General features: G+C 53.3%; 1 protein-coding gene across 9 annotated transcripts in view; it reads left to right on the forward strand.

Moving 5' to 3' along the window:
* The first annotated feature begins 11,107 nt into the window (after positions 1-11,107).
* The window catches only part of Pax2 (paired box 2), an 87,272-nt gene continuing 72,922 nt past the window's right edge, over positions 11,108-25,457 (forward strand). For 4 of the 9 annotated variants that reach the window (XM_051146636.1, XM_051146634.1, XM_051146641.1 and 1 more), the window contains exons 1-3: positions 11,108-11,314; positions 21,447-21,557; positions 25,004-25,172. In XM_051146636.1, coding sequence (XP_051002593.1) covers positions 11,290-11,314; positions 21,447-21,557; positions 25,004-25,172 — 305 coding nt within the window. In that variant the 5' untranslated portion in view covers positions 11,108-11,289. Of the gene's footprint in view, positions 11,315-19,176; positions 20,061-21,446; positions 21,558-25,003; positions 25,173-25,457 lie in introns of those variants that run through there. The other 5 variants (XM_051146637.1, XM_051146635.1, XM_051146642.1 and 2 more) reach the window with 2 other exon arrangements.

The raw sequence follows: 25,457 nt of genomic DNA on the forward strand, positions 1-25,457 counted from the left end.
TCCGTGGTGCTTGCTCTGTGGGAATATCTATCTGTTCTAGTACAGCGACTGTTTTACAGAACTCCAAGGTCATTTAAAAGAAGATATTAAGTGTTTTCCAGGAAACAGTTCAATTTCAGGTTTTTTTTTTAAAAAGGACAACAAACAAACAAAATAGGCCAAAGAGCCTTCTCCAGCCTCCTCCCCAAATACTTATGCCTTCCTCTCCAGCTGGGTGGGTCAGGCCTCCAGAGGCCTGGATGATTCCAAGGCTTCCTCAACTCATGGCTTTCGCCAGCAAGAAGGTGAAGAACTTCTTCTGGCTTAGAGAACTGGGCTGTGGTACAATAGCACAATACAATGGCTTCCATAAGGTCACTCCTGTGGACAGTCGTGCAGCCCCGGCCTGTTGTGTGATGTGGGCACAAGGGACCCTGCAGAGAAGACAGGCATTTGAGTAGGGTTCTCAGCTGGCCCCGCCCCTTGCAGCTTCCTCTGAGGAAGTCTCTTTTGGCCAGTTTCCTGAAGCCCTACATGAGCAACCCAGGTGATGCCTTGGGGTGAGGAGAGGGGTAGGATCAAAATAAGCCTAGGACAGTGGTTCTCAACCTATGGGTTGTGACTCCTTTTGGGCCAAGCAACTCTCTCATAGAGAGAACCTAGGGCCAAGCAACTCTCTCACAGAGAGAACCTAAGACTATTAGAAAATACAAATATTTACATTATGATTCATCAAATTGTAGCAAAATTACAGTTATGAAGTAGCAACAAAAATAATGTTATGGTGGGGGGGGCCACCACAACATGAGGGACTGTATTAAAGGGTCGCAGCATTAGGAATGTTGAGAACCCCTAGGCTCTAGTCTTGTCTGTAGCTGTAGTTGAGGATCAGGCCTAAGCAGAGGCTGAGCCCAGCTGCCAAATGGAACAGAGGATGCCTTACTCCTGTGGACAGTCGTGCAGCCCCGGCCTGTTGTGTGATGTGGGCACAAGGGACCCTGCAGAAGCTTCAGGCCAAGCCCAAAGGCATCCTAGACAGAGGCAGGGCCTGGCTGGGGAAATACACTCCCCAGACAGAGGATACTTCTTGGAGTATGGGTTGAGTGCAGGCTGGATGGCCCTGCAATCTCACAGTCTGGCCGGCCAGGTTACAGAAGCCAGCTTTGAATTTCCAGGTTTAGGTAACCCCTGGGTAGAGAAGAAGAGTAGAGGGGTGGTGTGAAGATAAGAAAACAAGAGTGCAAGGAAGCGCTTGTGTCTCCCCAAAAGACTTCCAAGGGAAGTGCTCTTAGGCACAGCCCTCTTCCCTCTGACTTTCCCTTGGGAACCAGGGATCTTCAGCACAGCATAAGCTCACAGCTGTAGGTTATAGAAGCATGCTCCAGCTGTAGAGCCTGTCTGTGCTACCCGCCCAGGGTGATGGAGGAAAAGTTACTAAAATTCTTTGTGCCTCAGTTTCTTCATTTGTAAAACAGGATTGATAATAGTAGGTGATGGGTTGGGGAGACTGTCCAGTGGATCAAGCCCTTTCTGCTAAAGCACAGAGGCTGTGGGTTGGGTCCCCAGAATCCACATGAAAGCCAGCTGGCATGGATGCCATCTATCATTCTAGCACTCAGGAAACAGGGACCTGCGGCAAACTGGCTAGCTAGGTTAGCTTAAACTGGTGAGCTCCAGGTTCACGGAGAGACCCCGCCTCAAAGTAGAGTATAACAGGAGGGCAGTCTGTATTAACATCTGGTCTCCACATGCATACACATGTACCCACACATTAAAGCATGCATATATACACATATGAAACACATGCCTACACACAACAGAGAGAGAGAGAGAAAGAGAGAGAGAGAGAGAGAGAGAGAGAGAGAGAGAGAGAGAGAGAGAGAATAGCAGGTGAAGATGAACTGAAATATCCCCTATAAAGCACTCAGGCAGTGTGTGGCATGCAGTGACCCCTTGGGCATCTTAGCTCTCTTTGTTGTTCATTGTCTCTCACCTTGCCGCTCTAGGCCTTCCTAGCCCGGCTGTATTCACCATCCTTTGTGCTTCTGATACCCTGTCCTGTGCTCAGCATAAAGAAGTCAGAGGTCTGGTATGGTGGCACATACCTATAATCCCAGCTACTTGGAAGCTGAGACAGGAGGATCTCCAGTTTGACACCAGACTGAGCAACTAAGCAAAGCAGTGATACCTTATCTAAAAAAAAGAAAGAAAAGAAAAGCCTGTGTCTGGTTGGGTTGGAAATGAGCTAATATGTGCCAAGGCTATATGGATTAGATCACAGAGCAGGTATGTTTCTCATCTGAGGAAGAAAGGGCTCATGTCAGGACTGCTGCCTCCACTCCTCACTCTCGACGCTGCCTTCTCTGATGTTTAGGATTAGTGACGAGCTCTCCTCTGCACTAACATGCCCTGCTCGGTGAGGCTGCCTCCCAAAGTGGGTGGCAGTGCAAAGGAGAGTAGTGAAAGGCACAGGGAGGAACCAGAGTTGACAAAGTACTGGATGGCTGGTGAGATGGATCATCAGCTCAAGGCGGCTGCCGCCAAGCCTGATGACCCAAGTTCAAGTCCTGGGGCCGACATAGTGGGATGGGAGAGCAGACTCCCACAGGTTACCCTCTGACCTCCACACACGCTGTGGCATGCACATGCTCCTCATACACATGCTAAATAAAGTTTAATAAGATGTTTTAAATTTCCTCCGGAGCCGAAGTGGACCTTTACTTAGCATCTCACCGTACAACATATGCACCAAAACACACCTAGAAGATAGGGGCTTCTTACCTCTGCCTGTCCACCTGACATCCCCAGCCCCCCAGTCTTGTTTGCCTTGAGATTTTGTCTTTTCTGGGCAAGATTGCATACCTTGCTTCTGCTGATCTCTCTCACTCCCACTATTGGCCTCCTCACCTCCCCAATCAAACCTTGTTGCTCCCTTGTCTAAAATCCCTCAGAGGCATCCGGTGGCCTATAAGGGAAAATCAGAATTTAGGGAAGTGCTGTTCCTTTCCCCACCTTCCTGCCCTTACCTCTGCCCCTCCCCTTTCATGGCTTCCTAGATTTTTTTTTTTTTTTTTTTTTTCAGTTTCCCAACTGGGTAGGCTGTTAACTCTCCCCAGGCTTTTTCTCTCGATACTCTGCAGGCCCAGGTGATGTCTCCATCTAGGGTACAATTAGTTATCTTTTCCCTCGCTGTAGGAGACTGACCTGAAGGCCTCACAGACACTAGGCAGGCGATGTCTCAGGGAGTCAGACCCCCAGCTTTTCCGGCCTCATGCTTTTCCAAATTTTGAGACAGGGTCTCGGTAAATTGCCAAGGCTGGCCTCGAACTTGCTCTGAACTCTATCTTCCAGCTTCAACCTCAAGAGTAGCTGGCATGAGGCTGCACTGATGGTTCAGTAGTTTAAAAACACTTGCTGCTCTTGTAGAGGACCCAGGTTTAGTTTCCACACAATCGCTCATGACTGCCTGTAACTACAGTTCCAACAGATCTGAGTTCTTTTCTAACCTCTCCGCACTCTTGTATGCATGTAGTACACACACACACACACACACGCACACGCACACGCACACGCACACGCACACACACGCACACACACACGCACACATGCACACACACGCGCACACACGCACACATGCACACACACACGCACACACACACGCACGCACGCACACACACAAGCACACACACACGCACACACACACACTTAAATTTAAAAGTTTTAAACAGTAGCTAGGATGGCAGGCCTTCAGCAACAGGCTTGGCTCAAATATAATCTTGCAAGGTGCCATGCCCCTGATCAAGCGTTCTCAGACATCAACTTCCACTTCCCTGTATTCCAGTCACCATGAAAACACCCACCCACCATCAACCCCAGACAGGCAGCATAGCCAGGACTCCTCTGCAACTTCATATTTAGACCAGACCGGGTTGGACTACGGCAACTCAAAGATCATCCTGCTCCGGCCTCCTGTGAGCTGGGAATAAAGGCATGCACCAACAAGCCTAGCTGAGAGCCCCCATCATGATATGGTCAGAGTTGTTCTTTGCCAACAGGAAAATGTCATCCTTGAAGGGGACCAGTGTGAGGTTTACAGCTGTGGCTACAGGGTGCAGCACAGTGCAGACCTAGGTTTGCTAAGGGATGTCCTGCATCTTGGCATTTTCCCAGCTCAGTGCTGCTCCCTTTCCTCCTCACTTAGAGCCCTCAGGTTTGAGCGCCAGTTAAATGCCATGTGTCCCTCCACGCGGTGTAGGAAGTGACTAAGCCGCCCATCTGCTTCCTGAAGGACTATTTTTCTTCTCCTACATCAGCTCAGAGGGAAGGTCAGACTGAGTGGTTGGGTGGGCTGGACCCCACTGACCCAGAGGCTCTAGGGATGGAAATTTTCCTGAGCATTTGTCATCCATTGGCTGCCAGGCCAAACGCGATGACTTCCTCTCCTTACTTTGGGTCACACTGGCACAGAGAGGCCCTTAGCAACTCTGCTGGGGCCCCCAGTTTTCATTCAGGCACCTTGAGACTGCCAAAGCATGGGCTTGCAATGGCGAGGCCAGAAAGAGGAGACAGGAGGGGGTAGGAGGGGGTAGGAAGGGGTAGGAAGGGGGAGTTCCCACCTCTATCCTGCAGAGTCCTCATCTGGCATTCCCTAGCACCCTTAGACCTTCCCTTTCCTCTTTCCCTTTCCCCCCTACTTTTCCTTCTTCTCCCTTCTACCACCTACTACTTTTTTCTTTCCCTTCACTCCTCTTACCCTCTGGTCTAGGCAGCCAGTGCTGGCCCAAGCCCCCCAAAGCAAGTGAAATCTGTTCAGGGCTTTTCACTAATCCCAAGGAGCAGGCCTAGGAAATGCGCCCTCCGCTGGCGCTGGGTCGCGGTTCTCTGCCGTAGCTTTTTTTTTTTTTTTTTCCCTCTCTCACAGCTGTGGCCTGTCCATCCTGCCTGGGCGCTCCAGATCCACAGGGGACTTCTCCAAGGGCCTGCTGAAGAGTGGTAGATCCAAGCTGTGAGGACTCAGCCCACACCCAGTCCCCGACCTATTTCAGGTGCGGCCAAAAGTCCTGGACACCCAATAGAACTCCTAAAAAGAACCCTGTGACAAGCATATACAGATCTTCCTCATTTGCCATGCACTCAGGATGTCATTTTACATGCGCGCGTACACACACACACACACACACACACACACACACACACACACACACACGTGGTCAAACCCTGGGACGTCTCCTTTAGCTCCAGTTCTGCGTGGAACCCCGGCCTAGAACCCTAGGGCATATCCTGAACTCTCTCTGTAGCCTCTATGGCCTGTGGCCACTGCTCCAACCCTGGTTGCCACGTGGCACGCATTTACTGCCAAGATTAGCAGTAAAGTACTTGTTCTTTTTTTTCTTTTGTTTATTCTTTTCCTTCTTCCTCTCCTTCCTCCTAGCGCTTCTTTTCTTCATTTCTCTCCCCATTTTCCCTTACTTTCTATTCGCTTTTTTGTCTCTCTGCCTCTCTTCTGTCGTTTGTCATTATTTTCCTATTCTGTTTCGGCCTCTTCCCTTCTTCTGAATCCCTCTGTTTCTTTGGACTCTTCCAGGATCCCTCCCTATCCCTGGATGAAGATTGCACGGTTTCTCGACGTTATCTTCCTGGCTCCTTCGTCCTTTTCTCACTTTTTCCGTTCTCCTAGCACCCCACCCACCCCCACCCCCCACCCGCGCCGCTGGTCTGGCCTGCTTGAGTCCGGCTCCCCGCCGCCACGGTGATTTATTCGCCTCACTCGGCGGAATCAGGTGCTGAACCCAGGCCCGGAACGAGGGAACAGCTTTCTCCCAGGAAGGGTTTTGTGAACTAAACGATGCTAATTACGGGGTGCGAGGACGCGACGCGACGCCGGAGGAAGGGAGGCGAGCGGAGCCAAGATGGGCCAGCTTGGGGAAGGGCGCAGGCTGCTGGCCTCCCTGGGCGCCTTCCAGGAGCCTCCCTTATGCCTCTTGCCCAGGGTTCACCCTTCCCTGGGAACTTTCCTGTCTGAGTTAACTATTAACTGTTGGCGAGAGGCAATTTTCTTCGGAATTTCAGCGATTTCCTTTTCGCCGTGGAAGCAGATTAACATGCAAACCGGGAGGCGATCGGCTTGAGTCTGCGCGGCGAGGATGACTCTGTCCCTCCAAACTGTCCCGCCGCCGGACAGCGGAAAACTACAGCCTCGGCCCCCAACGCCTGCTTGAGCAGGGGCCGTGACCCAGCCAGTGCCCGCAGAGAAGGTGGAAAAAGCCCAGCGCTTGTGCTGGAGCGAAGTTGAGGTGGGGGGAGCTTTAACCCAGACTTAGCCGGGGACTTCAGCCATCCTCATGTATCAGGAACCCAGAGACAACACCGCCAGATTCCGGGCCCCAAATCTTGCTCGCTGGAATGTTCGGAAGATACAGCCGAACTCAGGGAGAAGACCACTCAGACCCGCAGACCCGCGGAACTCACTTCCCCGCTCTTTGTCACTGCCAGCACCCCAAAGTGCACAACCTGCTCAGGCTTTAGACCAAGCAACTTTGTTGAACTCCTTGCCCGTGCCCCCCCCCCCCACCCTGCCCGCCCCCTTTCCTTTCTTGTCTGGCCTGCTTTTTCCTGAAGCAGGGAAAGAAAAGGTTATCACCCTCAAATCCTGGGAGTTAGGACCCCGTCTGGCTGACACATTAGCCTCTGGCCTCCTGCCAGGCTGCTAGACACGGGAGCAGTCTTCGCCGCCAGAAGCACCCGTGACTGGAGTGGCCAGGCTTACCTAGGCTCCTGCTGCTGTTCCTAGGGCTGCCCTTGTTTGACTCTCCTAGGACACTCGGGACTTACCCTAGCCATAGTTGGGTAGTGCTGGCCTTGGACTGCCAGCCCCTTACACAGCAGTCTCCTAGCTTATCCCCCCCCCCCCAAGCCCGCCTCTGCCCCGCCCTAGCCTTGAGCCAGTCTTTTCCTGCTGCCAGGTTCTCTCAGCCTCTGGTGGGTTGCCTCTGTCTCTCTCTCTGTCTCTCTCGATGTGTGTCTGTGTCTCTGTCTCTCTTGTTTGTTTCGAGGCGCGGGCACTGATTGCGCCTTATGAAGTTCTAACTGGTTTTGTGTCAGGAAGATCTTTCTCGCTGCTACCCAGCCTGGCGTGACGGATTAAACATCAACTAGTTAAATAAAAATTAATATCAACTGCCTCCTAACTTCTAATGTCATGTTGTTTATAACTAATGAACTGATTAGGGGATAAACACATCACGGAGACATTCGGCTTTCCTGCCTCAGCTCCATCGATGCCTGTGCCCACTCCAATGCTGCCAGTTGCCAGGCCAGGAAAAGGGGGGGTGGCTGGGGGTAGGGCAGGCTGCCTAAACTGGGAATCCCTGGGGGCTTGCTCCTCTGCTTGATTTGATCTTTCTCTCTTTCCTTCTCTTTCTCTTTTATAGGTTTCCCTGTCTCTGCCTCTACCCCATTTTCTACTCTTTGGCTTTCTTTCTCTCTCTTCCTTCCTCTCTGCTGTCTTTCCTCCCTTCCCGTTCCACTGCCGGTTCCTGTTCCTTCCCTGTCCCTGATGTCTGATCTCTCTCCCTTTCTTTCTGCCCCCCCCCTCCACTGTCCCCAGTCTAAGCTTCCTTTCTCCCTTACTCTGTCATAACTCAGCCTTTCCCCTCTCCTTTCCTCCACCCTGGCCAGCCCAGAGTATTACGATGACCAAAGTGCTTGTAACTGGGCTTTTGCCCTGAATCAAAGTAAGACACAGCCTTTCCCCTAAAACTTAGAAACACGCACAGGCTTGTACACACACACACACACACACACACACACACACACACACACACACACACACACCCCTATTTAAAGTGGAGAAAAAGTCTTTTCTCCATTTCTCCTCTTCCATTTGAAAGGGAAGCAGGATAATAGAAAAATCCTTAAAATTTGTACCTTTCATCTTATTCCTAAAGCAATTATCATAAGTTCTACTACTAAAGTTAATTTCATGGTGGGGGACGGAGAGGGACTGCTCTGACATCTTTCCATCTTTTCTCTGGGGCTTCAGATCTCTTACTAGCTGACTTCAACCTGACATGGGTAGCCTCCTCTTAGGAGGCCTGTTTCCTAAAGATGCTTAAACCCAGTCACAGTTGTCATTATGACAACAGTAAGTCAGAGAGGCAAGCAATCACAGACCCAGCCATGGTGATTTTTTTTTCCTCACTAAGAAGCCACAACGTTTAAACTTGGTTTGCCCTGGACCGCAGGGTCTGACAAGACAATAACAACAGAAAAAGCTTTTTAAAACCAATTTAGCACACGTGAAAATGTAATTCTAATGAAGAATCAATAGGCTGGCGGATCATTTTTCCTGCAACTCCTTGGAGATCCTGAAAGAGACTTTCAATCAATGGGGCCAGCGATAAGCAAAAGGGCCCAAGAGACAGTGTGGCAAGGAGTGAGAGCTGATGGACAAAGACAGGACCTGATGGAGGAGCCTGGCGGGGGCTGGAGGACAGGGTACCTGTGACTGGCATCATTTTATAGGTGTCTAGAGGAAGAGTAGCAGAGGCTAAAGCTAAGAAGCCTTTATGCTTCTCAGACCCCTTCCATTTATGCCCACAAGCTACTTTGCAAAGTGGCCTCTGCTGCCATCTCTAGGGCCTGACCCTGGCACTGCCCAAACCTTGCATCCTGCCTTTAGGCACTGGATCCTGGCACAAGTGCCTCGCTGTCTCAGGAACAGGAAAACTTGGTGTGTGACCTCAGTTCAAAAGCTCCCATTTCCCAGCGAGTGCTTCCCTGCCTGCACTTCTCAGAGACTGTGTCACAACTCCTGGTTCTAGTAGCAACAAGACTATTTGGTGTAAGTGTGGTGGAGCTTCATAATTATCTAAGCACCAAGCACCAACAGCTGTGAAGTAAAGGTCTGATTCCACAAGATGAAACCCATGTGTTCCAGTAGACACTTTGAATTCTAGCATAGGCGGGCAGAGGCAGGCGAATCTCTGAGGTCTGAAGTTCAAGACCACCCTAGTCTATATAATGGGTTCTAGGCTAACCAGAGCTTATAGTGAGATCTGTTGCAAACAAGAGAAACAAAGAAACAAACTATCACTGTCACCAGTTACAACCATGTATGTGTCTGTAGAGTGGCTCAGTGAGTAACTGAGTAATGGCACTTAACACCTTACCTCTCAGCACTTGAATTTGATCCATAGAAGGAGAATGAACCAACTGCTATCCATGTTATCCTCTGGCTTCCCCACAATCATGTTTGTGTGAGTGTGCATACCAATCTTACATGCACATGAACACACACACACAAAGTGAAAAAAACATTTTTTAAAGGTGTGTGACTGGGTGTAGTTCTAGGTGACAATGAGAAGCTAGTTACAAGTCATCATCTCATGTGCATCAACAGGGTAAACACAGAGTAGCTGTGTGTGTGACTACAGTTTAATTGTGCACACCACTCTCCTGTTCAGGTCCATGGAAATATTTCTCTGTATATAACAACAAGAAAACACATTTTTAGATAAGGTCTCAGTATGTATCCCTGGCTGGCCTGAAACTTGCTATGCAGACCAGACCAGTCTTAAACTCACAGAGACTTGTCTTCCTCTGCTGTGCACCATCATGGCCAGTGGAATCCTTTTTTCCCCTTAAGTTTTTAATGCATTTGTGTTGGGAGTTTTGTGTTGGAGGATGGTGAGGATGAGGATGAGGATGAGGAGAACAACAACCAATGAAGCAAGCCATGTTGGTAAGCCAAGCCTGGGGACCACCTAGATGAGCAATGCCTGAATTCAGTACCCAGTACTGTGGGAAAAGAAAAAGCCAGTCAGGTGATAATGTGTCCAGAGCACCATTCCTGAAGGAAGATGTAGGCTGCTGTGGCTCCTTGTGCCTCTCCAGCCTCTAGTTTCTAGCTGTACAATCTCTCTAGGATGAACTCAGTGGAGGGGTTGGGGTGGGGTTCCAGGAGTCAACCTCAAGTTGGACCTGAGTCCCAACTCTTGCCTCCCCTACCCCCGGGTGTGTGTGTGTGTGTGTGTGTGTGTGTGTGTGTGTGTGTGTGTGTGTGTTTGTGTGTGTGTGTGTTGTGAGTGCGTGGGTGAAAACACTATAACCTCCATTAGCACACAGGGCTTATCGAGTACTATCTTGGACAGCAGCTTTAAGAGGGAGAGAGAGAGAGAGAGAGAGAGAGAGAGAGAGAGAGAGAGAGAGAGTGTGTCCCAGGGCAAGCAAGATAAAACAGAATAAACAAGAAAAGAGGGCACAGGGAGGAAACATCAGTGCTCGTGAGGGGCACATGCGTGTGCTTTTAAAAGAAGTGGAAGCACAAGAGGGTTCATATAAGAAAAATGTGTTGTGAGAGATTTACAGAATTTATGACCAAAGTTGGAAAGATGCAAATTCCAGATTGAGAGGGTATGAGAGGGTAGGACTAGGGCAAACGGGCCTTTGATCATGCATGAAAGCACCACTGTGGTTACAGAGGGTGTGAGTCTGAAGGCCCAAGAAACTTGGGGCACAGGGGAAGGGGTCAGAATTCTGAAGAAGGGCTGAGTTCATGTAGGTGCAGAGTAGGGAAGGGGTGGGCCCTTCCTTCTTCCCCTATCACCTCAAGGACATCAGGACCTTTCCCTCTTATCCTAAATTGTTGTTTGTTGAAAAGAGAAAAAGAATCCAGAGCAGAGAGCAGCGCCAGGACGAACGTATTAGGGACGGGAATGACTGTGTGCTCTGCAAAAATCGGGGTGCATTTGTGGACACACTAGAAGCTAAGCTGAGAGTCCGTGGCAGGCGCAGGAACCTGACGGGGTGAATACCGGAAGTCTTGGGGAAGGGGAATCGCATAAAGTTGGGGAGAAGGCAAGGGCCTGAGCGCGGAGGTTGTAATCTGAAGGGGGGGGGGCGTGTGGCCCTGAAGATGAGGGGGTGGGGTAAGAGGGTGTGCCGGAGTCTAGACCCAGGGTTTGGTCTTTGGGTACCTATAAGCAGCGAGGGTGTGGGTGTCGGCTTGCCCACAGGGCTGGGGGCCTCGGCGAGTGTGTGCGCCTGTGCGTGGCCCGGAGAGCCCGCAGCTGCTCGCCCGGTGGCTGTGCTCGGCGGCCGGCGGCCGGGTGTGTGAGCGCGGGCGCGGGCGCGGGCGCGATCTGAGCGCACAGCCCTCCCAGGCGGCCGGCAGCCGCGGTTATCTGAGCCGCTCCGTCGCGGGTGGCTGCTCCGGGATCTCCCTGCTGCGGCAGCCAAAGCGAGACCGACTGTGGGGCGGCGGAGGAGCCGGGAAGCCTAGACCCAGGCCAGGGGAGCAGCGAGCAGAGCATGGAACAGTGTGCAGGTCGAGCAGGTAAGACTCAGGACTCGCCAGCGCTGCAACCAATGGTGGGAGTGAGGGCATGGGGGTGGGGAGGGGGCACTGGATCCGTGGGGACGGACGGGGGCTGTGTAGCTGAGGGCGTGTTTCACTCCTCTTTCCTTCCCGGGTATGGTCCCCAGCGGCGACTGTGAGGGCTGGGAAAAAAGAGGTTCTGTGGACGTTCCTCTTTGGGGCCTCTTAAGTCTTCTCTCCTCGTGACCTCTAAATCTTCTATTGAAAACTTTCCACCCAGGAAACGCGAGTTTTATAACTTCTTGCAGAACTTGGCTTTTCCTTTTTACCGAGTGCTTAGGATTTGATCATTCTGATTTCTCTCTGGACATAAATATTTTACACAACTTTCCTCAAGTTGGAAATGTTGGGCAGGCTTTAGTTTCCAGTGGGGGAAATGAATATGTATATTATGTATACCGCGTGCACATGGGTATAGGTTTTGAGTATTTGGTTACAAGTACTAATGTAAATGGTCAACCATACACAAAGAGGTTCCAGGGAGGCCTAGGGGACCGATGGCAGGCGCCAGGGGACCAGGATAGGGAGGGGAACCTGAAACTATCCAAAGAGTTGTTGGGGAGCTCTCCTTTATTTCCACCGCCCCCCCTTTCTCCAGACCTGCCAGCTCAGCTGTGACTGCCCCATTAGGAGTCCTGGTGTGGTGCAAGGGTGGGAGGCCAAGTGCCCAAGCTGAAGCTGGTGGTAAGTGAGAGGGCTGGATCAAGTTTCCAGAGTTTTCCAAATACTTCTGTCGAGGTCAAGGCCTTTTTTCTTCACTCCTCCCTTATCCAAATCTCCTTTCTGTCCACCCCATGGCACCAGCTCAAGTTCAGGTGCTCCTGTCCCCAATCTTCTCAAGGGCCTTGTCCCCATGGAAGAACCTGAGCCCCTATGAGTGTCAACTGTGGCCTCTGGGATTTTAGGGCTCCAGGAAGACCCCCACACACACACTCCTGAGGTTTAAGTAGGGAGATCAATAGCAAACAGTTGTAATGATCTAATTAATTATGGCAAAATTAAAAGCGAGTAGAAAATCAATCTCTGATGGTGTTGAAGATGGAATTCAATTGAGGGCCCATCTGTGCACCCCCTCGACCGTATAAATATGCAGCCCAAGGACAGACCTAATGGCTGAGTCTTCCTGGGAACCTCTCTCCCCCTTCCTCCCTTGCTTTCCTTCACAGGGTTCCTCCACCTCACCTTTTCTGAATCTATGCTGCTGCCTCTTGCCCTTGCCGCTCCTGCCCAGCCTCCCTTCACTCAAGTCCCAACACTTCCATTCTTTCTCTCAGCAGACGCCTCTCCCTGCCTTGTAGACCTAAGGTGCCTAGGCTGGGTTCCCAGTCCCAACAAGTAGCCAGTGGCAAGCCTCCTGCTTAGCACCCCAGGAAGGAAAAGGCAGAGCACTGAGTCACCTCCTTGACCTGTCCCAGTCACCTGGGGGGCGGGGAGGGGAAGACACGCAGTGAAAACCAGGCACTTCACACTTATCGAGGAGCACCCAGTGGGGAAGGCAAGTGGCTACAGCTCAGGCTTGCTGCCCTGCTTTCCTTTCCTGGAGCCAGGCTGGCACTCCAGATAGGCACAGTTTGTACAGGGTAGGAAGAAGCTGCCAGGCCAGGCAGTAGGCAGACTTTTTTTCTTAAAGAGAGAAAATGGCTATTTTTTTCTTTCAAGCTACCCCCATCCCGTCAAGTCAAGCCTAAGTCCTCTTCCCTCCCGGATGCATTCTTTTCCTTTCTTCCGCTCTGCCCGATCTTCTGCCTTCACATTCACACCCTCCACCCAAGGCTTGTCCCATTGCTTCACAGCTCCCTCAGTGTCCTGTGTCCCCCCCCCCCCTTTATGGACTTCTTGGTTCCAATATGACTGTTCAAAATGACAATGACAATGCCAGCAAGCAAATGTGCCTGTCGGCAGCAGGAGTGCAAGCGCTGCAAGCGCTGCAGCCGGGTTTACGTGAGATGCGGGATTTATTTAGTTCCCCTGGCCTGAATCTGAGCAATGACATCAAACATGGAAAGGGTAAAGAAAGGAAGAAGGGGAGTGAACTGGCAGTCAGGTCATTGTGATCTTGAGCGCCAGAAATATAAAAACAAGAGGTGTGGGTCCTCCCTCTTTCTCTGCCCGGTTCCAATCCCCAGACAGCTTTCTGGCTCCCTATAGGTGATCTTCTGCCTTTGCCTTGTGCTGCCCAGAGTGAACTCCCAGATTCCCCCTAAGTTCCCAGGGTTTTGTTGCTGTTGCCCTCCTCAGAAATCGCCTCATTCTCGCTGATCCATTCACTGGGTCTTCAGAGCCTGGGGGAAGACACAGCCTGACACCTCCCTCCTCTTTGCCGGGCCTCCTCACCCCGTTATTAATTGCTGTGTTGACCTGTAAGATTGATTGGCAGCCTTGCTGGAAGAGGCTGGGAGGCCTTGGCCTCTGAGCAGCCTGGGCTGGGGGCTCAGTGAGGAGGGGGAGGCACTGGAGGTCCTCGGCTTTTACTTCAGGCCAGCAACGAACACAGCTGTTTGCCTAAAACTCCCTTCGCCACTGCTCAAAAAAGCCTTACAGCACTCAAACACGTTCAGCCCAACACTCATCAAGAGGTATTCTGCCTCTAAGGAGACACACTAGATATTCCCCCAACTGATTTAGACATTGGAAGGGTTTTTCTCTCTTCGTTAGCCAGTTTCATCAATGCATTCGTTAACCGCGGGTTTAGAGCTCATTTGGGGATCGGAGACAGGGTGGGAGAACCCGAGTCTGAGCTCCTTTCTATCTGAGATTCACTTTGCACTGCTTTTTCTTTCTAGGGACAGTGACAGAAATTTAAGAGATAATCCTGGATACAGATGACCCTTAAAGTCTCAAACCAAATCATCCCCTCCCTGGTGAAACAAGAGACCTTGTCCTGGCCCTTCAAATGTGTATACACACACACACACACACACACACACACGCACGCACACACATATATAATCTTCAGGCCTTCTGCCTGAAGATGCCCTGCCCTCTGCAGAAAACAGTGGGCGGAGGCTTGTAGCCCCCAAAGCAGAAATCTAACCCCTAGCGGGAACCTCCCCCCCCCCCCCCCGCCCCATCTTTTCCCAGCTCAATCGGTAACCTGCAGGCAAGTACACTTACAAGGCCACTTGGCCGCTGTAGCTACTCAGGGGTAGACCCCCCTGTCCTTACTCTAGGCCGCTGGATGTCAGGCCAAGATTCCAACCCCCCCCCCGGCCCCCACTTGGGGGAAGGGCGCCTTGACTCTAAGCTAGGCTTGGTGGAAGAGGCAGGCGTGCTCAAACCTTGGTCTGTCCCCAAGAGACCCCTTTCTTTGGGCCTCTCCCCCAACTCAGCCTGCCCTTCTTGCCCCTGTGTCCCCTCTCCCCTCCTCTCCCGTCCCCTTTGTTTCCAGCCACCTCGCAGCCCCCCACCCCCGCCTTGACTGCCGTGCCCCCAAGGCTTCCCTTGCCTCGCTGGCGGGTTTCAGTCTGCCTTACCGGCTCCCAGCTCAGGCACGCTCCGCCTGCTCCTCACATCCACACAGCTGCTGCAAGAGGAGGAAGGGAGGGCGGCGCACCAATGGATCCCAGACAGCAGATTTGGTGCCTGCTCGCAACTCCCGGGAAACTCTGCACTGGCGCTCCCGCCCCTCTCCAACTATTCCTCAGCGCCACCGGGCCAAGAGCCCTCGTTCCGTTCGCCACTTCCTTTCCCGACGTGTTGGCCCTGGCTACTTCGCCACCCCTAGCTTCCCGCATCTGGAGTTGCCCAGCACTCAGTTGCCTTTCAGCTACCTCCTGTTCCCTCCCTCTGCAGTCCGTGTAGTAGCTGTGGCAGTGGCGAGTGGCTCTGGGAACATCCTGGATCCGCCAGCACAGTCTCCCTCCACCACAGCCCGTTGAGCCGCGGGCTCCAGCAGGCTAAGAGGGTTAATCATTACTTCCCCCATCAACACTCAGCCACCCTTGGACTCTCTCACCCAGGCTCTGAGGAGGAGAAGGTAGCTGGCCCAGTGGAGACCCGCTTTGCCCAGCTAACCTTAGCAGGCCTTCAAGGGACAGGTCTCTTTTCGGTGGTCTCAGGTCCCCTTTTGAGTCCCCTTTATCCCCCCACTTCTCCCTCCCTCTGCCTCCTCTTAGGCTCTGCCCACCGTCTCAACTCTACTCGGTCTTTGGCAAGTTGACTGCAGGTTGTGGGAGGACCAACTCTCTTTGTTTGGAACCGGACAGAACGGGATTTCCTTCCCTAGTCTCTGCCAAAAGCTTTTGGCGGAGTGGCCCAAAGGGGACCCGTGCCTCCGGTCACAATTGACCCGATTGTTGGGGATGTGGGTGAGAAATTTACCTGATGTAGCGGTGACAAGTAGACTAGGAGGGGCGTGCATGGAGTATGGAGGTGGAGAGTGGCAAACGAGGTGCAGAGAAACCTGGGCAGGTGTGGTGTAGTCCAAAGGAAAGGGGCGGGAGTCTGAAAAGAAGGAACCGAGAAGGACGCGGCCTGAGGGTGTAGGGGTAGGTAGGGCGGGGAGCAACGCCCCCTGTTCTGCCAGCCTACAAGCTCAGAAACCTCCCTTCCCTCTTTGTGTACGTCGGGTGTTCAGGAAGCTGAGCAACTATTCCTTCGTCTACTATAGAAATGTGTGTTTTTCAAAGTGTCCTTTTGTGGGCTCCATAGTGGACAAGTGTAATTGTCCCCATTTTACAGGCGAGAAAACTGGAGTCTAAAGAAGCAAAGAGACCATGCAGGCAGAGGCAGCTTCTCCTTCCTGTACGCTGTAGGGTAAATAGTCCCTTTAGCAGCCCTCCATGAGTGCCTGGGGCTAGTACAGGTGATTTTCAGGTCTGAGCCATAGGTCAGGTTATCCGGATCTCCAGCTTTTCTTCTTTGGTCAGAGTCCTCCACACCTACCCCGTGGGCCTGCTGGCCATGTTTTGACTATTTGTTCACACTCCTCCCGCCACCAGTTCAATGGTCACAGGCAGCCACCTGGCTGACCCGTGCCAGTACGAGGCCCCTTTGGTGGCCAAGTGGTTTGTATTGTCATTGCTCCTCAAAGGGGCTGTGAAGGGCCGGAGAGGTGGCTAGATCCTCTTAGGAAGGGAAGCCGGGTTAAAGGGAGGCGGGGCCGTGCAGGATAAAGGCCCAGCACGTGCGCGCAGGGCCTCTGTAGCACCAACAGACCAGGCAGGCGGGGCCAGCTGGCAGTCAGGACCCCCGAGATTCTTGTGGGGTGTCCAAATATTGGGAACAAAGGCGGGAAAATAAGAGTGAGAGCAGGAGGGAGGGAGGGAGCAAGGGAGAGAACGAGGAAGCAGAAATTAGGGGGTCTTAGATGAAAAAAAAAAAGTAGCTTTAGGGAGAATGTGCTGTGGAGTGTGAAATTGCAGCCCATGGTGCTCCATATTGTACCAGAAGCTCTTCCAAAAAAAAAAAAAAAAAAAAGCCTCCAATGTGACCAGAAAGCCGGCTAGGCATGGGGAGGGGGAGGGGTGGCGGTGGCGGGAGCCGGTCAGGCGGGGCAAGAGAGAGGCGTTCACCCATTGCCAGGGACCTGGACGCCTAGGGTACGCCCTCTAAGGGCCCACTCCGAGGGGAAGTGGGCAGCGAGTGAGAACCCAGAGTTTGATTGTTAAGAACTTTTTTTCTTTTCTTTTTGTTGGTGGAGATGGTGAGTTCCAAATGGAATAATCCAGAAGAGATGCTGGGCTGCCTAGTAGCTGCTCAACCTTCGATTCCTCCCTCATTCGATCTGCTTTCCTTTTCTTCGGACTAATTTTTTTGTCCCTTCATTCTAAGCAGCCCCCCCTCCCCAACTTTAATGCATTTAATTTGGTCTGCGCTGTGGGGAGCATTTCCTGGGGAGCTGTGCTTAATTTCGGAATTTCTAATCCCCTCCTTCGGAGCTCAGGCCCTTGCTCCCCTCGCTACTCCCCGGGAGGTAGAAAGAAAGACAAGCCGGGGCCACGGGGGAGGGGCACGGCTGGGATGCTCCACCACAGTCGCGGGGCCCGGCGGGGGTGGGTGGGTGGGGAGGGCTTTTGCCAGGTCCTCTGTGGTACAGCCACCTTCTAGAACTGCTCAAGACCCGTGGGCCCAAGGGAGACAGCCAGGTCACACCCCAGCAAAAGAGTTTTAAAAAGAAGCCGAGGCAAGCGAGGATAGCCAAGAGGATCGCCTCTTGCACTTTACTCTGGGCATAATCTGCCTAGAGACCGCACTGAAAGCTGGAGTATAAATCACACAAGGCTTGGGACACCTTTGCATAAGTGCATACATGAGGGCTTTCACATCATGACCACAGCCTCCCGCACACCTAACACTCACGCAGAGATGGCTCGCCCCAGCAGAGAACCAGCTAGCCAGTCCGAAAAGGAGGAGGTAGGAGAGGGGCCGCCAAGGCGCCAAGCGAGCACTGCGGAGACGGGAGCTGAGAAGGAGAAGGGGCTGAGACCCACAAGGAAGATTTATTGGGCAGATCAGATGCACAGAGGCGGCTAATGAAGCAAATCCCGAGATGGGTATCAGAGCAACTCCCCAAAAGTTTATTTGCCTTTAAATTTCCGCAGGGAGGCGGGCGCCTTGTTTGAAGTGTAAATGCCCCTAGGTTGGAGGGGGTGGTGGTGGAAGGGCTGCTTTGAAAACACTGGAGAGAAAAGGTTCATTTAGAGTCAGACGAGAGAAAAGCAACGAAGCCTGACAGGTCGGAGCCCGGGTTGTGTTTGGGATTGGGTTGTTTTCTTTCTTTTTCTTTCCTCCCTTTCCTCTTCCTTCTTTCTTTCTCCTTCCTTTTTCTACTCTTTTCCTTTCTGTTAGGGCCCATAGAAAAAGAAAAAGAACAGGAAAGGGGGAGTCAAAGGGAGAGGCCATGGAGGAGGGCCATCAGCAGGCCAGTCCTTCATCCCAAAGTCCAAATAGAGAGCTGTGCAGAGGATAACGGGGCCTCCAAAGCAGCAGAGTGGGTTGCCTTTGCAGGATCTAGACCCAGATACCAGCTGGGAAGCCATGACAGAGGCTGTGGGAGGGTGACTGTCTCAGGAACAAGGGCAGGGAGGGTGTGCTATTGCTTTCTGGAACTACCTGAAAATTGAACTATCACTACCACTCTTTTCCTAAGAGGGTGCACGTGAAGGGAACTTGTGTGAGTGCAACTTCAAACATGCTTTACGAATTGTTAGTTCTCTTTACAAAACATTAAGATCGACCCCCACCCCCACCCCATGTGAAAATGCCCGTTGTCTATGTTCACACCTCATAGTATATGAAACACAAAGATACACTGAGTTCTAGAAAAGACTGGATCCCTGTGTGGAGCAAGGGATTCCCTTGATTTCTGTTCCCAAAACAGACTTACCAAGACCTAACTTATTACCTACGCCCAACATTTGGAGACCTGGGCAAGAGTTCCTTTATGAGTTTCTCTCCGTAAGAACCTTTAGGATGCTCCCCACCTCCAATTCTGGGCTGCTTACTTTCTCAAAGGGAGCCAAGGCTATGCCAGTTACTACCACCCGGGAAGTCGGCCCTCAGCCTAGGAGCGGACTCTCCTTAGGCCAGAACTCTGTTTTCCTTTTCTCTTTCTCTACACGAAGTTAGTGCGTTTTCTTGGGGGCTGTGAAGCCAAAGCAAACCCGGGAGCGCCATCTGCAGGACCTGAGAGGAAGGCACCAGCATTTCAGACTGGACCTCAGAGCCTACTAGCCTCCTGCCCAAGGGAACCTTAAGACCTCAGCCTAAAGAAAGGGGATGGGTACCGAGGGGCCGTGGAGGGGGGGCAGATGGAAAAGTGGGATTTTTTTGTTTTGTTTTTTTCACTTTCCAGCAGTTACTCTGCAGTTGGATTCATTGGATCGGGATCAGTAATTTCCGGGAGACAGGGCAAAATCCCAGATCCCAACGGACCCAGCTCCCCAAGGAATGGAAAGCTTAGAATCGTGCAGCTGAGCCTGGCCTGAAACTCACCATAGTAAGGGCGTCCTAGAAAAGCAGGGTGCTAGACGCCCAGTAGGAGTCAGTCTGAGTCTGGCGGGTGTTTCCCCCAATCCCATCTACTGCTGAGGCTCTTTGGCCACAGAGACAGGGACGCGACACCACTCACTGCCCTTCCTCTGGGCAGCAAGAGCTTCAGCCAACGCCAAAGAGTCTCGGGTCCGCCAGGCAAGAAAGCAGTGTTACGCAGCTCGAGCTTCCTGGAGCCGCCCTTTCTCAGACCCAGGGAAGCCTGGGAGGAGGGAGCGAAGTGGGGGAGAGAGAGAGAGAGTTAAAACATCAGCTGAAGTGCCAAGATGATTTATGAGACGAGGGAAAATATTTCATAAAGATCTCCCGGATATTCTGTACTTAACCAGTTAGGAGACAAAGGGCTTCTCCTGCCTAGTGCGTGCGCAAGAGGACCCCATCGAACAAGGGAGCGAGTGCGGGCCAGGCTGCAGAGATTGGGCCAGCGGCTCCGGTAGGAGCCGGGCCAGGCCGGCGTGCTGCGCCTGCTGCGCTCGCTCCGGATCCGCAGAGCCAGCGGCGCGCGGCGCTCAACCGCGTTCACAGCCTCCTCTTCTCCCCAGGCGGGGAGAGAGAGCGCCTTGGTCCCGCCTTGGGCTTCTGCATCCTCTGGCGTTGCTGCGGACAAGCCTCTGCGCACTGTCTCCCTGCCCAATCTCTTCCCTAGCTACCCGAGGGTCCAGGAGCCAAGTTCCCTGGCGCTCCTGTCATCCGTTGGGTCCCACCACGGCAGGTGGGTCCTAGCCAGAGGCCTGTAGCTTGATTCTAAACCAGGCGCTCTGGGTTGCCCTGACTCCGGGGAGGGGGCGCGCGCCACCGCTTGTGGGACGGGAGGGGACAAACTGCTGGGCACTTTGCCCCGGAATGAGAATCAGGCGTGCGTGGATGGGAAGGTACCACAGGAGGGAAAGGCGAAAGGGAAGGACCAGAGGGAAAGGAAGGGGTGGGGGTGGGGGACACAGGGAGGAACGGAAGGGCAGTCAGCGCTAAGGGTTGCCGAGTTAGGACTAAGGATGAGGACCCGCGGGCGGCTGGGATCTGCAGGCATTGGCCGGTAGATAGCTTGGCGAGTTAGGACTGAGAGCCTGGCCTCAGAGCGCGCGCTCGGAGGCCCTCTGTGGTTGCCTGAATATTCATTAGACTGGTCGCGCTTTATCCTTATCTAACGTTTATCTTCTCGGCGAGTTTCGTTTCTCAGTGTAGTTTTAATCCCGGGTTCCCATTCCTCCTCCCCCTGGCCTGCTCCTCACCCTCCCTCTTCCTTCGCCCTCTGCTCCCTCCCGTTTCCCCCTCCCCGACCCTCCCCTCCTCGGCACCGGAGTGACAGGCGCGGGGCCCTCCTTGCAGAAGCTCGGGGCTCCGGCGCTGGCGAATCACAGAGTGGTGGAATCTATTGCCTTTGTCTGACAAGTCATCCATCTCCCGGCGCGGGGAGGAGGAGGGGGTCTGGAGGGGGCTTTGCAGCTTTTAGAGAGACACACACCGGGAGCCCAGGCTCCAGTCTCCGGCCGAGTCTTCTTGCAGCCGCAACCCACCTGGGGCCAGCCCAGCGCTACCGGCGCCGCTCGGTTCCTAAGCTGCCTCCCTCCTTCCTGGCCCTTCGGCCGCCGCGGTGTGCGCCTGCCTTTTCTGGGGGCGGGGGCCAGCTCGCGCGCTCCCCTCCCGCGGTCTCCCGCTTGGACATCCCGGGGATTGCTACTTCTCTGCCAACTTCGCCAACTCGTCGGCACTTGGAGCGGCCCCGTTCCCCTCTAGGCGCCCTCGGGCCGCCCCTGCCCTAAGAGCCCTCTTCATTCAGAGCCTCTCGGACGACCGGGTTCCAGGGGAGCTGAGTGAGCGGTCTTCCTCACCCGGCCTCAGCTCTGGCCGCAGCTGGCGCGCGAGCCATGCGCCCCCAGTGCCCCTTGGCCCAGCCCGTCGCCCGGGGGCTGCTTTGCTGACTGCCCAGCCGCGTGCCCCAACGGTGGCAAGTTGCAGCCGCTGCGGTTGCAAACCCCTGCGGGCCCGGAGGAGTCCCGGCGGGGAGCGCAGCGCGGCGCCCCCCGCCCTCGCGTGCCCCGCAGCAGCCGGGCGCCCGCTCACCCTCCCTCCCCCACCGTCCCTTCCTTTTTTCCTCAAGTCCTGAAGTTGAGTTTGAGAGGCGACACGGCGGCGGCGGCCGCGCTGCTCCCGCTCCTCTGCCTCCCCATGGATATGCACTGCAAAGCAGACCCCTTCTCCGCGATGCACCGTGAGTACCGGCGCCCGGCTCCTGTCTCCGTACCAACCCCATCTAGCCCCAGCGCGTCCCGTCCCCTTGAGCTCAGGTCTCATTCTTGAGGCCACACTGGCTTTTTCCCGGTTTCTCCTTTCGTTCTATTCCTCTTCCCTAGCCGTTCTCATGCCTTCAAGCCACTCTCCTGCTTTTTGTCACTTCTTGCTCATCGGTCTGTCTGCCCTTCTGCCTTCCCTAGTGCTTTACCTGCCGTTTGCTCTTTACACCTGCTCCTCCTTACCTCGCGGGATCCATAGCCCTGGGCCCAGGTTCCAGCCCCCAACTCCCTTAGTCAGCCTTTGCCCTAGGCTGAATGGCAGTAGTTTTCAGGCTGTAAACTCTCTCTCTCTCTCTCTCTCTCTCTCTCTCTCTCTCTCTCTCTCTCTCTCTCTCCTCCCTCCCCTCATCTCTACCTTTCTCAACCTTAGAATTGTGGATGGTCAGGAGGAGGCTCCTAGCTTGAGAAGCCTCGGTGTCAGGACAACTGCGCAGAATATCCTGGGGGTGTGACCCCCTTTTCTGAGCCTCACTCACAGCCCCTCTTGTTTTCTCCCAGCTTAGTTAAGGCTTCGTGGAGACTGCTTAGAAATACTTCCATCCTCACTCCTCCTCTTCGTTCCCTTCTTCAGCTAGGAGCATGAGATTGACAGGAAAATGGTCACTTTTCTTGACTTTGTCCTGGGAGGTGATCGTCCTAAAAACAATGAGGGGTTTTGAGAAGAAATCAAAGTCAGGGAAAGAGCAAGTAGTAGAGCCTTCCAAGTCAGCACCTGGATGCTCTAGAGACTTCCTTGCTTGCCTCTACTCTCTGCTAAGGACTATTCTGCCAGCACCCTGGCCAGGGGGTCAGCAAGAAAGAGAGAGAGAGAGAGAGAGAGAGAGAGAGAGAGAGAGAGAGAGAGAGAGAGAGAGAGAGAACAAAAGAAAGGCAAATGCCAAAGCTGAGGAGAAAGAAAAGAGAAATCAAATCAAAAGGAGGGGTTCAAGGAAAGAAAATTGAAATTGAAAGGATGTTTGGGGAAGAAATAAGAAAATAGGTAACAGGGAAGTATCTTAATGATATTTGAATTTATCTCATTCATAGCAGTTTTTTTTTTTTTTTTTTTTTTTTTAGCTTGGAAAACTATTTGTCAGGTATTTTTCCCTTGCTTAAAAAGATAAATAATATTTTAAGTAGAAAAGCCTTCCCCGTCTATATAGATTAATAATTAAAGATAATTTGTAACTTTCCAGAAGGTAACTTTTAGACCTAGCTTGATCTGTGCGTTAAAACACGATTCAAGAAGAGGGAGCCGTGTTTTGTTGTTTCCTAAGCACATATTTAGCTTCAAGGGGCAATTTTTTAAAACTCCCGGAATAAAATACAGTTCCCTAAATAATTTCTAGGTAAAGGAAACCCAAGAGAGGGGCTTTGGGCTGCTGAGAGTCCCTCAGTCGGCCGGGAAACCCAGCTCTTTTTCGGAGGAAATGAAACAGAGTCCACAAGCCGGTTCACCCAGGCGGCCTGCCTGTCTCGCCCTGTTGCCACTGCCTCACTCAGGGTTTTTTGTTTTGTTTTGTTTTTGAGAATTGCTTCCGGGACCCCCAAGTCGGGGCCGGTGGCAGGGAACCTTTCGAAACCCAAAGGGAAGCAAAAACAGCAGAAGGTGGTCGAAGGAAGGGAGAGAGGCACTGCGCGGCAAGCAAGGCGGGCCGACTTGCGGGCGAGCAGCTACAGCTCTGGCCTGCGCCAGCGGCAGTAGCACATTCTAGGCCGGATTCCGCGTGGATCCTCCGCGGACCATCGGTCCTGAACTCCAGCGGGCTGCGACTCCCATCCCGTAGATTGGGGCAGAGGGGTCGGGCCCGGAGCCCGGTGAGGCTGAATTATTCATCTTTAATCTGCCCGCAGCTGCCGCCTTTTCATACCGGTAACGCGAGTTCTCCCGGGGCCTAAATTATTGATGGTCGGGGTTTGTAGGGAGGGGAGGGGGAGAAGAGTGGGACCAAGGATGGGGAGACTATGGGGATGGGGGTTGTAAGATAAGAGGTTCTGGCCACCTGGAGCTACTCATTAGAGACCTCTATCCCTGGGTTTCTCCCGAGCTTAGTTTGGTTTCCTCAGAAAGAGATGGATAAAAATAAAAGGGGCACGAGATTCGCCCGCTTTCTCCGAAACTCCTTGAGGCCACCAGGCAGTGGCTGCAGGTTGCCGACCTTGTCTGGCTTGACTCTGCTGCTAGAAGTCCCTGCCGTTGGATTGCAGAGTAACTGCAGCGGCAGGTTAATCGCTCTAGGTGCAGGATTTCTAGGCTGCTTTGGGCCGCGGAAAATGGAATATCTGGCAGCGGCCTTGAGCCTGGCACCCAGTGGCCTTCCAGGTTGGGAGCCCTCACCTAATTGGACTTTGCTCTGGCTGCTGGAGCGTCCGCTCTTTAGTGTTGGGTTTCGTAGGCAGCTGCGGAGGTCTGAGAGGTCAGAGGGTCCCGAACTGGCTTAGGTTGGCAACGTGGAGTGCCCCTGAGTCCTACCTAAGTCTGCAGGTGCTGTCCCTACCATGCCACCTTGGCGGGAGACTCTGCGGCCCCAGCCGGGTGCAGCGTGGTAGGCAAGCGAACCCTAGCAGCCGGCGTTCGTCTGCCGCTACCGGGAAGAGGCCGGGACTCTTCGCCGCCTCGTGGTCTCCGGGAGCGCAGCCGATCTCCTGCCGTTCTTTTTCCACCTGGATTTCTTTCCACTTTAGATATTAGGGATGCAGAGGGGGAAAATATTGTTCAAAACACCCGAAGACATAAAGGAAACCTAAAGGAAAGAAACAACTCCCGTTAAAAACAATAGAAAAACAGGAAAAAAGGAAACAGTACAATTAAAAATAGATACAAGGGGAGAGGTAGGCAGAGAAGGAGAAAGGGATGTTCTTTAGTCTGAAGACTCCGCTGAGCTGAGTCAAGAGGACCCGGAACCCCCAAAATCATCTGGCCTTATGAAACCCAAGCTCTGCCAAGCCTGCGGCGCAGGCGGGTTTCCTGTCCCCAGCACTGCTGTCCCTGCCCTGGTCCTTTCTCTCCCCACCTCCCTCCTTTCACCCCTGCTGATATTATTTCCCCTTTGTCATTTATTCCGTCTCCATGTTTCGCCTCTGTTAATCTCTCCTGGCTTCTTTACTCATCTCGAACTTTCTCCTTTGCGGCGCACTGGTGTGAGAGGCGGGTTCTTCCCTGGCCCAGCTTCTCTTATAGCGAGCAGGGGGCGGAAGGGGGGGGGAATTCTCATATCTAATTCTCTTTTATCCTGTAGGCCCACAAAACCACCTTTCTCCCCAGTCCTGGGATATGCCCCTTAGCCTTGCCTGCTCCCTTCGCACGTGGCGGGCCTCGGACCCTGACTAATGGCCGGTCCCTGCTGTGTGTGGGGTGTTGTGTTTTTTTCTTGTCTCTCCCCAGCAGGGCACGGGGGTGTGAACCAGCTCGGGGGGGTGTTTGTGAACGGCCGGCCCCTACCCGACGTGGTGAGGCAGCGCATCGTGGAGCTGGCCCACCAGGGTGTGCGGCCCTGTGACATCTCCCGGCAGCTGCGGGTCAGCCATGGCTGCGTCAGCAAAATCCTGGGCAGGTGAGGGCCGGGTGCTGCCTCCCTTCCCAGAGGAGGTTTTAGCTTAAAGATGCCGGGAAGGAAAGGACTTGAAGTATCTAGGGGGCTCGCTGCCTGTTTTGAGAAGGGCATTCAAGTGCCGGCTGGGCCTTGGAGTGAGGGTGGAGTAGGGTCGGCCCAGTGTAATGCAGCTCTGGGACCCTCTGAAGGAAGGCAGCTACATTCAGAAAAGGAGGGATTTCCCCCAGCTTATCAGTGTGGATGGGGTCGGAAGAAAAGGCAGCACTGGGGAGACTCCAGGAGGGT

Source organism: Acomys russatus, chromosome 5 (assembly GCF_903995435.1).
Source record: "Acomys russatus chromosome 5, mAcoRus1.1, whole genome shotgun sequence".
In the NCBI taxonomy this organism is placed as follows: Eukaryota; Metazoa; Chordata; class Mammalia; order Rodentia; family Muridae; genus Acomys; species Acomys russatus.